Below are 14,087 nucleotides of genomic sequence, written 5' to 3' on the forward strand. Positions count from 1 at the left end.
CTCAGTTTAGAGTAGGTAGGGGTGCAGTGTAGAGCTGCTTAGTCTGGTTCCTCAGTTTAGAGTAGGTAGGGGTGCAGTGTAGAGCTGCTTTGTCTGGTTCCTCAGTTTAGAGTAGGTAGGGGTGCAGTGTAGAGCTGCTTTGTCTGGTTCCTCAGTTTAGAGTAGGTAGGGGTGCAGTGTAGAGCTGCTTTGTCTGGTTCCTCAGTTTAGAGTAGGTAGGGGTGCAGTGTAGAGCTGCTTAGTCTGGTTCCTCAGTTTAGAGTAGGTAGGGGTGCAGTGTAGAGCTGCTTAGTCTGGTTCCTCAGTTTAGAGTAGGTAGGGGTGCAGTGTAGAGCTGCTTAGTCTGGTTCCTCAGTTTAGAGTAGGTAGGGGTGCAGTGTAGAGCTGCTTAGTCTGGTTCCTCAGTTTAGAGTAGGTAGGGGTGCAGTGTAGAGCTGCTTTGTCTGGTTCCTCAGTTTAGATTAGGTAGGGGTGCAGTGTAGAGCTGCGTTGTCTGATTCCTCAGTTTAGAGTAGGTAGGGGTGCAGTGTAGAGCTGCTTTGTCTGGTTCCTCAGTTTAGAGTAGGTAGGGGTGCAGTGTAGAGCTGCTTTGTCTGGTTCCTCAGTTTAGAGTAGGTAGGGGTGCAGTGTAGAGCTGCTTAGTCTGGTTCCTCAGTTTAGAGTAGGTAGGGGTGCAGTGTAGAGCTGCTTTGTCTGGTTCCTCAGTTTAGAGTAGGTAGGGGTGCAGTGTAGAGCTGCTTTGTCTGGTTCCTCAGTTTAGAGTAGGTAGGGGTGCAGTGTAGAGCTGCTTTGTCTGGTTCCTCAGTTTAGAGTAGGTAGGGGTGCAGTGTAGAGCTGCTTAGTCTGGTTCCTCAGTTTAGAGTAGGTAGGGGTGCAGTGTAGAGCTGCTTTGTCTGGTTCCTCAGTTTAGAGTAGGTAGGGGTGCAGTGTAGAGCTGCTTTGTCTGGTTCCTCAGTTTAGAGTAGGTAGGGGTGCAGTGTAGAGCTGCTTTGTCTGGTTCCTCAGTTTAGAGTAGGTAGGGGTGCAGTGTAGAGCTGCTTAGTCTGGTTCCTCAGTTTAGAGTAGGTAGGGGTGCAGTGTAGAGCTGCTTAGTCTGGTTCCTCAGTTTAGAGTAGGTAGGGGTGCAGTGTAGAGCTGCTTAGTCTGGTTCCTCAGTTTAGAGTAGGTAGGGGTGCAGTGTAGAGCTGCGTTGTCTGGTTCCTCAGTTTAGAGTAGGTAGGGGTGCAGTGTAGAGCTGCTTTGTCTGGTTCCTCAGTTTAGATTAGGTAGGGGTGCAGTGTAGAGCTGCGTTGTCTGATTCCTCAGTTTAGAGTAGGTAGGGGTGCAGTGTAGAGCTGCTTTGTCTGGTTCCTCAGTTTAGAGTAGTTAGGGGTGCAGTGTAGAGCTGCGTTGTCTGATTCCTCAGTTTAGAGTAGGTAGGGGTGCAGTGTAGAGCTGCTTAGTCTGGTTCCTCAGTTTAGATTAGGTAGGGGTGCAGTGTAGAGCTGCTTAGTCTGGTTCCTCAGTTTAGAGTAGGTAGGGGTGCAGTGTAGAGCTGCTTTGTCTGGTTCCTCAGTTTAGAGTAGGTAGGGGTGCAGTGTAGAGCTGCGTTGTCTGATTCCTCAGTTTAGAGTAGGTAGGGGTGCAGTGTAGAGCTGCTTAGTCTGGTTCCTCAGTTTAGAGTAGGTAGGGGTGCAGTGTAGAGCTGCGTTGTCTGATTCCTCAGTTTAGAGTAGGTAGGGGTGCAGTGTAGAGCTGCTTAGTCTGGTTCCTCAGTTTAGATTAGGTAGGGGTGCAGTGTAGAGCTGCTTTGTCTGGTTCCTCAGTTTAGAGTAGGTAGGGGTGCAGTGTAGAGCTGCTTAGTCTGGTTCCTCAGTTTAGAGTAGGTAGGGGTGCAGTGTAGAGCTGCTTTGTCTGGTTCCTCGGTTTAGAGTAGGTAGGGGTGCAGTGTAGAGCTGCTTAGTCTGGTTCCTCAGTTTAGAGTAGGTAGGGGTGCAGTGTAGAGCTGCTTTGTCTGGTTCCTCAGTTTAGAGTAGGTAGGGGTGCAGTGTAGAGCTGCTTTGTCTGGTTCCTCAGTTTAGAGTAGGTAGGGGTGCAGTGTAGAGCTGCTTTGTCTGGTTCCTCAGTTTAGAGTAGGTAGGGGTGCAGTGTAGAGCTGCTTAGTCTGGTTCCTCAGTTTAGAGTAGGTAGGGGTGCAGTGTAGAGCTGCTTTGTCTGGTTCCTCAGTTTAGAGTAGGTAGGGGTGCAGTGTAGAGCTGCTTAGTCTGGTTCCTCAGTTTAGAGTAGGTAGGGGTGCAGTGTAGAGCTGCTTAGTCTGGTTCCTCAGTTTAGAGTAGGTAGGGGTGCAGTGTAGAGCTGCTTTGTCTGGTTCCTCAGTTTAGAGTAGGTAGGGGTGCAGTGTAGAGCTGCTTAGTCTGGTTCCTCAGTTTAGAGTAGGTAGGGGTGCAGTGTAGAGCTGCTTAGTCTGGTTCCTCAGTTTAGAGTAGGTAGGGGTGCAGTGTAGAGCTGCTTAGTCTGGTTCCTCAGTTTAGCTTAGGTAGGGGTGCAGTGTAGAGCTGCTTAGTCTGGTTCCTCAGTTTAGAGTAGGTAGGGGTGCAGTGTAGAGCTGCTTTGTCTGGTTCCTCAGTTTAGAGTAGGTAGGGGTGCAGTGTAGAGCTGCTTTGTCTCGTAACAATGGGCTCCCTCAGAGTGCCAATGCTAATCAGCTGTTTCTGTCAGAGAGACAGAATTGTACTGTTTATGATGTGTGATGCCGAAGACCAGTTCCCACATTGTGTAGACAATTACATTGTTTTCTAATGTGAATGTATTTGTATGTTTTCCAGGACTGGGCCTTTGATGACGGTGCCCCTCCGCCCACTAAGATCGTAGATGATTGGCTGAACCTGCTGAAGACTAAGTTCCGTGAGGACCCTGGCTGCTGCGTGGCGGTGCACTGTGTTGCCGGGCTGGGACGGTACGGATCATTAATACTCTTCTGTCTTAGGGTTCTGATTGGGTGAGACAGTTGAGCCAAGCTCACAAGGCTGCAGTGTCACCCACCCACTGTGACGGCCACTGTCTCAGCAGCCACCAGTCTCTCCCCTTCTCCTACAGCCTGACCAGGTCCCTCTCTCTGCATGCAGACAGACCCAAGCCAAAGTCAACTGTTAGCCAAGGACCACTCCTTCTCAACTAATCCACCGTTTATTATTCAAAGCACAGAGGTTGAGGTCTGAAAAACGTTGAAGCAGCATTTCTATTGTGTCTCTAAATGTATCCTCTCAGATTGGATCTCTACTAGTCAGCTCACCAGAACTCTGGTCAAAAGTAGTGCACTATGTAGGGAATAGGCTGCCATTTGGGATGTAGCCAGTTGTCTTGTGAAATGTCTGTTAGCTGTATTCTGGTTGGCCATGCCCAGACCTGTAATGTATGTTCTATAGTTGAGCCTCTGGACTCCCGTTGGCCACGCCATACATTACTTCTAATGGTTGGCATGCCATACATTAGTTCTTATGGTTGGCATGCCATACATTAGATCTTATGGTTGGCATGCCATACATTAGTTCTTATGATTGGCATGCCATACATTAGATCTTATGGTTGGCATGCCAACCAACATAAGAGGAGTTGACTAAATAGAAGCACGAACTGATCTGGTTACCAGGCTCATTTTAGCCCTGTCCTGTCTGGTGTTCCTTCAGGTGTCCTCTATGTCAGAGGAGAGACAAGACAACGAGTCACATCTGTACTGATGAAGTATTAGCTAGCTAGTAGAGGAGAAAATGTCTCAAATGGTACACTATTCTATACATAGTGCACTACTTTTGACCAGAGCCTTGTGGGCAATAGAGAGCCATTAAACCAGGTTAAACCAGGCCTTTGGTACTAATAATGGTTGAGCTCATTGGTAGGAAGCTGAAGGAGACCCTCTTCCCCTCCCCTCCAGCCCCCTGACTTCCCCAGCCTCTTCCGTTCCCCTTCCTGTGTTAGCTGAAGGAGCCCCCTAGCCTCCCCAGGCTCTTCCCTCCCTCCCCTCCTGGGTAAGCTGAAGGAGCCCCCCAGCCCCCTGGCCTCCCCAGCCTCTTCCCTCCCCTCCTGGGTAAGCTGAAGGAGCCTCCCAGACCCCTAGCCTCCCCAGCCTCTTCCCTCCCTCCCCTCCTAGGTAAGCTGAAGTAGCCCCCCAAGCCCCCTGGCCTCCCCAGCCTCTTCCCTCCCTCCCCTCTCTGGGTAAGCTGAAGGAGCCTCCCAGCCTCTCCTCTCTGGGTAAGCTGAAGGAGCCCCCCAGCCTCCCCTCTCTGGGTAAGCTGAAGAAGCTCCCCAGCCTCCCCTCTCCGGGTAAGCTGAAGGAGCTCCCCCAGCCTCCCCTCTCTGGGTAAGCTGAAGGAGCTCCCCAGCCTCCCCTCTCTGGGTAAGCTGAAGGAGCTCCCCAGCCTCCCCTCTCTGGGTAAGCTGAAGGAGCTCCCCAGCCTCCCCTCTCTGGGTAAGCTGAAGGAGCCCTCCAGCCTCCCCCCTCTGGGTAAGCTGAAGGAGCTCCCCAGCCTCCCCTATCTGGGTAAGCTGAAGGAGCTCCCCAGCCTCCCCTATCTGGGTAAGCTGAAGGAGCTCCCCAGCCTCCCCTCTCTGGGTAAGCTGAAGGAGCCCGCCAGCCTCCCCTGTCTGGGTAAGCTGAAGGAGCCCGACAGCCTCCCCTGTCTGGGTAAGCTGAAGGAGCCCGCCAGCCTCCCCTGTCTGGGTAAGCTGAAGGAGCTCCCCAGCCTCCCCTCTCTGGGTAAGCTGAAGGAGCCCGCCAGCCTCCCCTGTCTGGGTAAGCTGAAGGAGCCCGCCAGCCTCCCCTGTCTGGGTAAGCTGAAGGAGCTTCCCAGTCTCCCCTCCCTGTGTTGGTGAAGCATCGTCTATCTGTGACGTACTGGAGACCTCCTCTGGGACTCGTCTGTGGTTTTTGACAGGGCGCCAATGTTTACTTTACTCTGAACTGTTTGTTGTCCTGTTAATCAGCTGGGGAGTTTTTGGCGTTCAGCTGGTACCCTCTGTGACATCTAAGTGGTCTGGAGGCTGATATGGCTCGACAGGGTAGAGTTAGATAGATGAATCTAGTTGAATGTCTCGTGTCCAGGCAGGCACCTCATCCAGCTTCAGTGATTCCTAGAAGTCCAGTGTTTGTGTTAGTGGTGTTATGCTCTTCAGCTTTCTATTTCCACACTGACTTACCGTAACCACAGCAACAACCCCATGTAAGGCTAGAAAAGGGGAAAGTGGGCTACAGCTTTTCCTAATGATTTGTTACCTGTAAATATGAGTGGCCAAATACAGCACAACCAGTTGCAGCTGTCAACCCACAGCAGGGCTTTCCTTTGTCCAAAGCAGAACAGTTTAAACCAGAATGAACTCCATTCCCTGGGAACTGGCTGTGTTGTGACAACATGGAGAGGGACGTTGCTGGGGGCATAACAGGAAGGACACGAATGGATGTCTTTAATAAAGTCTTACTATGTGAATGCTGTTTCTATGGTAACGTCCCAAATGGCACCATATTCCCTATTAAGTGCACTACTTTTGACCAGGGCCCATAAAGTTCTGACTGTGTCTTTAAGTCCCAGTATTAGCAGCAGCGTGACTGTGTCTTTAAGTCCCAGTATTAGTAGCAGCAGTGTGACTGTGTCTTTAAGTCCCAGTATTAGTAGCAGCGTGACTGTGTCTTTAAGTCCCAGTATTAGTAGCAGTGTGACTGTGTCTTTAAGTCCCAGTATTAGTAGCAGCGTGACTGTGTCTTTAAGTCCCAGTATTAGCAGCAGCATGACTGTGTCTTTAAGTCCCAGTATTAGCAGCAGCGTGACTGTGTCTTTAAGTACCAGTATTAGCAGCAGTGTGACTGTGTCTTTAAGTCCCAGTATTAGCAGCAGCGTGACTGTGTCTTTAAGTACCAGTATTAGCAGCAGTGTGACTGTGTCTTTAAGTCCCAGTATTAGCAGCAGCTTGACTGTGTCTTTAAGTCCCAGTATTAGCAGCAGCGTGACTGTGTCTTTAAGTCCCAGTATTAGCAGCAGCTTGACTGTGTCTTTAAGTCCCAGTATTAGCAGCAGCGTGACTGTGTCTTTAAGTCCCAGTATTAGCAGCAGTGAGACTGTGTCTTTAAGTCCCAGTATTAGCAGCAGTGTGACTGTGTCTTTAAGTACCAGTATTAGCAGCAGTGTGACTGTGTCTTTAAGTCCCAGTAGTAGCAGCAGCGTGACTGTGTCTTTAAGTCCCAGTATTAGCAGCAGCGTGACTGTGTCTTTAAGTCCCAGTATTAGCAGCAGCGTGACTGTGTCTTTAAGTCCCAGTATTAGCAGCAGCTTGACTGTGTCTTTAAGTCCCAGTATTAGCAGCAGTGTGACTGTGTCTTTAAGTCCCAGTATTAGCAGCAGCGTGACTGTGTCTTTAAGTCCCAGTATTAGCAGCAGCATGACTGTGTCTTTAAGTCCCAGTATTAGCAGCAGCTTGACTGTGTCGTTAAGTCCCAGTATTAGCAGCAGTGTGACTGTGTCTTTAAGTCCCAGTATTAGCAGCAGCTTGACTGTGTCTTTAAGTCCCAGTATTAGTAGCAGTGTGACTGTGTCTTTAAGTACCAGTATTAGTAGCAGCGTGACTGTGTCTTTAAGTCCCAGTATTAGCAGCAGCATGACTGTGTCTTTAAGTCCCAGTATTAGTAGCAGCAGTGTGACTGTGTCTTTAAGTCCCAGTATTAGTAGCAGCAATGTGACTGTGTCTTTAAGTCCCAGTATTAGTAGCAGCAGTGTGACTGTGTCTTTAAGTCCCAGAATTAGCAGCAGCGTGACTGTGTCTTTAAGTCCCAGTATTAGCAGCAGTGTGACTGTGTCTTTAAGTACCAGTATTAGTAGCAGCAGTGTGACTGTGTCTTTAAGTCCCAGTATTAGTAGCAGCAGTGTGACTGTGTCTTTAAGTACCAGTATTAGTAGCAGCAGTGTGACTGTGTCTTTAAGTCCCAGTATTAGTAGCAGCAGTGTGACTGTGTCTTTAAGTCCCAGTATTAGCAGCAGCGTGACTGTGTCTTTAAGTCCCAGTATTAGCAGCAGTGTGACTGTGTCTTTAAGTCCCAGTATTAGCAGCAGTGTGACTGTGTCTTTAAGTCCCAGTATTAGTATCAGCAGCTTGACTGTGTCTTTAAGTCCCAGTATTAGCAGCAGCTTGACTGTGTCTTTAAGTCCCAGTATTAGCAGCAGTGTGACTGTGTCTTTAAGTCCCAGTATTAGTAGCAGCTTGACTGTGTCTTTAAGTCCCAGTATTAGCAGCAGTGTGACTGTGTCTTTAAGTCCCAGTATTAGCAGCAGTGTGACTGTGTCTTTAAGTCCCAGTATTAGCAGCAGTGTGACTGTGTCTTTAAGTCCCAGTATTAGTAGCAGTGTGACTGTGTCTTTAAGTCCCAGTATTAGTAGCAGTGTGACTGTGTCTTTAAGTCCCAGTATTAGCAGCAGTGTGACTGTGTCTTTAAGTCCCAGTATTAGCAGCAGCTTGACTGTGTCTTTAAGTCCCAGTATTAGCAGCAGCTTGACTGTGTCTTTAAGTCCCAGTATTAGCAGCAGCTTGACTGTGTCTTTAAGTCCCAGTATTAGCAGCAGCTTGACTGTGTCTTTAAGTCACAGTATTAGTATCAGCAGTGTGACTGTGTCGTTAAGTCACAGTATTAGTATCAGCAGTGTGACTGTGTCTTTAAGTCCCAGTATTAGCAGCAGTGTGACTGTGTCTTTAAGTCCCAGTATTAGCAGCAGTGTGACTGTGTCTTTAAGTCCCAGTATTAGCAGCAGTGTGACTGTGTCTTTAAGTCCCAGTATTAGCAACAGCAGGTAAAGGCTGTTTCTTTGTGTTTCTCCCTCCAGGGCTCCTGTGCTGGTGGCTCTGGCTCTGATCGAGGGCGGGATGAAGTATGAGGAGGCAGTTCAGTTCATCAGGCAGTATGTACACCTCACCTCCAGATTCAGTTCATCAGGCAGTATGTAATCCTCACCTCCAGATTCAGTTCAGTTCATCAGGCAGTATGTAATCCTCACCTCCAGATTCAGTTCAGTTCATCAGGCAGTATGTACACCTCACCTCCAGATTCAGTTCATCAGGCAGTATGTACACCTCACCTCCAGATTCAGTTCATCAGGCAGTATGTACACCTCACCTCCAGATTCAGTTCATCAGGCAGTATGTACACCTCACCTCCAGATTCAGTTCATCAGGCAGTATGTACACCTCACCTCCAGATTCAGTTCATCAGGCAGTATGTACACCTCACCTCCAGATTCAGTTCATCAGGCAGTATGTACACCTCACCTCCAGATTCAGTTCATCAGGCAGTATGTACACCTCACCTCCAGATTCAGTTCAGTTCATCAGGCAGTATGTACACCTCACCTCCAGATTCAGTTCAGTTCATCAGGCAGTATGTACACCTCACCTCCAGATTCAGTTCATCAGGCAGTATGTACACCTCACCTCCAGATTCAGTTCATCAGGCAGTATGTACACCTCACCTCCAGATTCAGTTCATCAGGCAGTATGAACACCTCACCTCCAGATTCAGTTCAGTTCATCAGGCAGTATGTACACCTCACCTCCAGATTCAGTTCAGTTCATCAGGCAGTATGTACACCTCACCTCCAGATTCAGTTCAGTTCATCAGGCAGTATGTACACCTCACCTTCAGATTCAGTTCATCAGGCAGTATGTACACCTCACCTCCAGATTCAGTTCAGTTCATCAGGCAGTATGTACACCTCACCTCCAGATTCAGTTCAGTTCATCAGGCAGTATGTACACCTCACCTCCAGATTCAGTTCAGTTCATCAGGCAGTATGTACACCTCACCTCCAGATTCAGTTCAGTTCATCAGGCAGTATGTACACCTCACCTCCAGATTCAGTTCAGTTCATCAGGCAGTATGTACACCTCACCTCCAGATTCAGTTCAGTTCATCAGGCAGTATGTACACCTCACCTCCAGATTCAGTTCAGTTCATCAGGCAGTATGTACACCTCACCTCCAGATTCAGTTCAGTTCATCAGGCAGTATGTACACCTCACCTCCAGATTCAGTTCAGTTCATCAGGCAGTATGTACACCTCACCTCCAGATTCAGTTCAGTTCATCAGGCAGTATGTACACCTCACCTCCAGATTCAGTTCAGTTCATCAGGCAGTATGTACACCTCACCTCCCGTCTCTTGATGTTTTTAAGGAGAGTGGAAGTCCACACAACCTTTTTAGTGTTGTTCCTGTTTCATCTGACAGTTGTATATTTAGATGGGGACATCATGAGGAGGGATAAAGGGATTGAACCGCTCTCCACTGAGGAGGTTTATGGGACATCATGAGGAGGGATAAAGGGATTGAACCGCTCTCCACTGAGGAGGTTTATGGGACATCATGAGGAGGGATAAAGGGATTGAACCGCTCTCCACTGAGGAGGTTTATGGGACATCATGAGGAGGGATAAAGGGATTGAACCGCTCTCCACTGAGGAGGTTTATGGGACATCATGAGGAGGGATAAAGGGATTGAACCGCTCTCCACTGAGGAGGTTTATGGGACATCATGAGGAGGGATAAAGGGATTGAACCGCTCTCCACTGAGGAGGTTTATGGGACATCATGAGGGGGGATAAAGGGATTGAACCGCTCTCCACTGAGGAGGTTTATGGGACATCGTGAGGAGGGATAAAGGGATTGAACCGCTCTCCACTGAGGAGGTTTATGGGACATCATGAGGAGGGATGAAGGGATTGAACCGCTCTCCACTGAGGAGGTTTATGGGACATCATGAGGAGGGTTGAAGGGATTGAACCGCTCTCCACTGAGGAGGTTTATGGGACATCATGAGGGGGGATAAAGGGATTGAACCGCTCTCCACTGAGGAGGTTTATGGGACATCATGAGGAGGGATAAAGGGATTGAACCGCTCTCCACTGAGGAGGTTTATGGGACATCATGAGGAGGGATAAAGGGATTGAACCGCTCTCCACTGAGGAGGTTTATGGGACATCATGAGGAGGGATAAAGGGATTGAACCGCTCTCCACTGAGGAGGTTTATGGGACATCATGATGAGGGATAAAGGGATTGAACCGCTCTCCACTGAGGAGGTTTATGGGACATCATGAGGAGGGATAAAGGGATTGAACCGCTCTCCACTGAGGAGGTTTATGTGGTTTGAGCCGGGAGTGTCTTTCACTCAGCCAGGGCTCTGCACACCTCTGGATTCTTCTGACACTCATAGGCTCCACATTATGGGTCGGGTTCTCTGGAAAAACATCAAGCCTACTGCCCTCCCGGACTGAGCACCATGCTCAATGGAGAATCTGAATTGAAAGTGCTTTATAGTCAAGGAATAAATAGGCTTCGTGTGGATCCGGGAAAATCATCCCCTAAGTGAATTATAAATGTCTCTTTACATGAGAGCCTGTGGGCCCCTAGTCCCTAAATGTTCAACTGCTTTTAACCAGAGCCCTGTGGGCCCCTATTCCCTAAATGTTGCACTGTTTTTAACCAGAGCCCTGTGGGCCCCTAGTCCCTAAATGTTCAACTGCTTTTAACCAGAGCCCTGTGGGCCCCTATTCCCTAAATGTTGAACTGCTTTTAACCAGAGCCCTGTGAGCCCCTAGTCCCTAAATGTTCAACTGCTTTTAACCAGAGCCCTGTGGGCCCCTATTCCCTAAATGTTGCACTGTTTTTAACCAGAGCCCTGTGGGCCCCTAGTCCCTAAATGTTGTACTGCTTTTAACCAGAGCCCTGTGGGCCCCTAGTCCCTAAATGTTGTACTGCTTTTAACCAGAGCCCTGTGAGCCCCTAGTCCCTAAATGTTGTACTGCTTTTAACCAGAGCCCTGTGATCCCCTAGTCCCTAAATGTTGTACTGCTTTTAACCAGAGCCCTGTGGGCCCCTAGTCCCTAAATGTTGTACTGCTTTTAACCAGAGCCCTGTGGGCCCCTAGTCCCTAAATGTTGCACTGCTTTTAACCAGAGCCCTGTGGGCCCCTAGTCCCTAAATGTTGCACTGCTTTTAACCAGAGCCCTGTGAGCCCCTAGTCCCTAAATGTTGTACTGCTTTTAACCAGAGCCCTGTGGGCCCCTAGTCCCTAAATGTTACACTGCTTTTAACCAGAGCCCTGTGAGCCCGTAGTCCCTAAATGTTGCACTGCTTTTAACCAGAGCCCTGTGGGCCCCTAGTCCCTAAATGTTGCACTGCTTTTAACCAGAGCCCTGTGGGCCCCTAGTCCCTAAATGTTGCACTGCTTTTAACCAGAGCCCTGTGAGCCCCTAGTCCCTAAATGTTGTACTGCTTTTAACCAGAGCCCTGTGGGCCCCTAGTCCCTAAATGTTGCACTGCTTTTAACCAGAGCCCTGTGAGCCCGTAGTCCCTAAATGTTGCACTGCTTTTAACCAGAGCCCTGTGGGCCCCTAGTCCCTAAATGTTGCACTGCTTTTAACCAGGGTGGACACTGGTCAGAGGTAGTAAACAGGGTGGACACTGGTCAGAGGTAGTGAACAGGGTGGACACTGGTCTGAGGTAGTGATCAGGGTGGACACTGGTGAGAGGTAGTGAACAGGGTGGACACTGGTCTGAGGTAGTGATCAGGGTGGACACTGGTCAGAGGTAGTGAACAGGGTGGACACTGGTCAGAGGTAGTAAACAGGGTGGACACTGGTCAGAGGTAGTGAACAGGGTGGACACTGGTCTGAGGTAGTGATCAGGGTGGACACTGGTGAGAGGTAGTGAACAGGGTGGACACTGGTCTGAGGTAGTGATCAGGGTGGACACTGGTCAGAGGTAGTAAACAGGGTGGACACTGGTCAGAGGTAGTGAACAGGGTGGACACTGGTCTAAGGTAGTGATCAGGGTGGACACTGGTGAGAGGTAGTGAACAGGGTGGACACTGGTCTGAGGTAGTGATCAGGGTGGACACTGGTGAGAGGTAGTGATCAGGGTGGACACTGGTCAGAGGTAGTAAACAGGGTGGACACTGGTCAGAGGTAGTGAACAGGGTGGACACTGGTCAGAGGTAGTAAACAGGGTGGACACTGGTCAGAGGTAGTGAACAGGGTGGACACTGGTCTGAGGTAGTGATCAGGGTGGACACTGGTCTGAGGTAGTGAACAGGGTGGACACTGGTCTGAGGTAGTGATCAGGGTGGACACTGGTGAGAGGTAGTGATCAGGGTGGACACTGGTGAGAGGTAGTGATCAGGGTGGACACTGGTGAGAGGTAGTGAACAGGGTGGACACTGGTCAGAGGTAGTGATCAGGGTGGACACTGGGACAGAGGTTCCTGTAGGGAGTAACAGTAGACCTGTCTTTCTCTCCTCAGGAAGCGCAGGGGAGCGATCAACAGCAAGCAGCTGACCTACCTGGAGAAATACCGCTCCAGACAGAGACTACGCTTCAAAGACCCTCACAAACACAAGAACAAGTGCTGCGTGATGTGATGATGTAGTGACCCCGCAGCCCGCCTGTTCTGACCCATATAGAACCACTACATGAACTTTAATATTGGACCGACCTCCACCCCTCCCCTACGATGCGTTTAGGACTTGACCTGTTGTCTGTCTCCATGGGGACAGTTAGCTGCCACTGTTCTGTTGGGATTCTTCTGCTTCTCACTCTCAGGGCTGTTGGAGACCATCTCCTCTCCGATGTCTTTGAATGAACACGTTTGTCTCTAACAGCCGGCCAATTGAACTCGTAGAGAGGAAAAGTAAACAAGCCCGATTTACATCAAGTACACACACACACACACACACACACACACACACACACACACACACACACACACACACACACACACACACACACACACACACACACACACACACATTGACATAAACTATTTTGCACTGATTGTGACATACTGTGACATACACACACAGAGCCATTGACCACCAGTCCAACCCCTCAACCAGCAGCAACACTGTCAGCTTGGTCCCAGGTCTGATCGTTCCTCTTTCCTCCCTGCTGCTAGGTAGCACTGACCCAACCCAATGAAACACACCGACCCACCACTAGCTGTCACAACAGGTCTGCATCACCACACACCATGTTAACTGAAAGCCCCTGCTAGCCATGATGACATGAATGAAATAATCATGAAAAAGAACAGATTTTATGCTGTCTGTGTGTTTTTATCTCAATGTTTCAAGAAAATCCAGTTTAACGTCTTTGTTAAATTGAATGCCATCCACAGAGCTCAGCCATCTTGCTCCGTTTTCATAATGCATGTAAGGTAACACTTGTTAGAATCATTTCCTTGTCTCCTTCTTCTTTGAGGATATGGGGATGTGGGATGGGACTTAATATAGGACAAGGTTTTGTGCTGAGTCGCTGGTTTTTAAAAAGCAATATTTTTTACCTTGTGATATGAAATACTCTGGGATTAGGATTCTTCACCACTGGCTGCTTCTGTTGTACAACATGAAGGCTCTCAGTGTATCATGTAGGAGTGAGCTGAGCCTGGGTAGGCTTGGTAGGCAACACTGTCTGTGTCCCAGATGGCACCCTATTCCCTATATAGTGCACTACTTTTGACCAGAGGTCTATGGGCTACAATGCCTTGAAATATATACACACACATGGACTCGCACTGACCCTATGGGCTCCGGTCAAAAGTTGTGCACTCTATAGGGAATAGGGTGCCATCTGGGACGCGTACTATGCTTTGTGAACGTAAACATGGCGGTGCACCGTAGTCGTCTCTGGGATGAAGAACAGCCAACTGAACCGTCTGCTCTGAAATAACGTCTTGGCTCTGTATCTGTCAGTGTGGATATAAATGTCACTCATCTTGCCTCCGAAATGGCACCCTATTCCCCTTTTATAGTGCACTACTATATAGCACACTTTTGACTATAGTCCTATGGGCTCTGGTCAAATGTAGTGCACTAAATGGGGAATAGGGTGCAAGACGCAGTCTCAGTTAAGGACAGGTACTGAAGGAATGACTCGTATCCTAGGAAGAAAGCTGTCACATTTATCTGCTGCCTTGGAAGTAACCCACTTCAGATTGTTCACAGTTAATGAAGTACAAGAAATAAAGTAATTGTTTAAAGTATGCTGGACTGTTTTGTGCTTTATTCAGGAGTTGACTTGTGGGAGA

The 14,087-nt window shown here is 49.0% G+C and overlaps 1 protein-coding gene across 1 annotated transcript; it reads left to right on the forward strand.

Moving 5' to 3' along the window:
• Positions 1-2,804: 2,804 nt before the first annotated feature.
• Positions 2,805-14,042, forward strand: LOC129846874 (protein tyrosine phosphatase type IVA 3-like; the record flags this gene model as incomplete). The annotated part of the gene is given in 3 exon segments (XM_055914665.1): positions 2,805-2,935; positions 7,839-7,913; positions 12,306-14,042. Coding segments are annotated over 3 exon segments (324 nt in total), but the record flags the coding sequence as incomplete, so codon positions are not given.
• Positions 14,043-14,087: the final 45 nt, after the last annotated feature.

Source organism: Salvelinus fontinalis, unplaced genomic scaffold (assembly GCF_029448725.1).
Source record: "Salvelinus fontinalis isolate EN_2023a unplaced genomic scaffold, ASM2944872v1 scaffold_0633, whole genome shotgun sequence".
NCBI lineage: Eukaryota > Metazoa > Chordata > Actinopteri > Salmoniformes > Salmonidae > Salvelinus > Salvelinus fontinalis.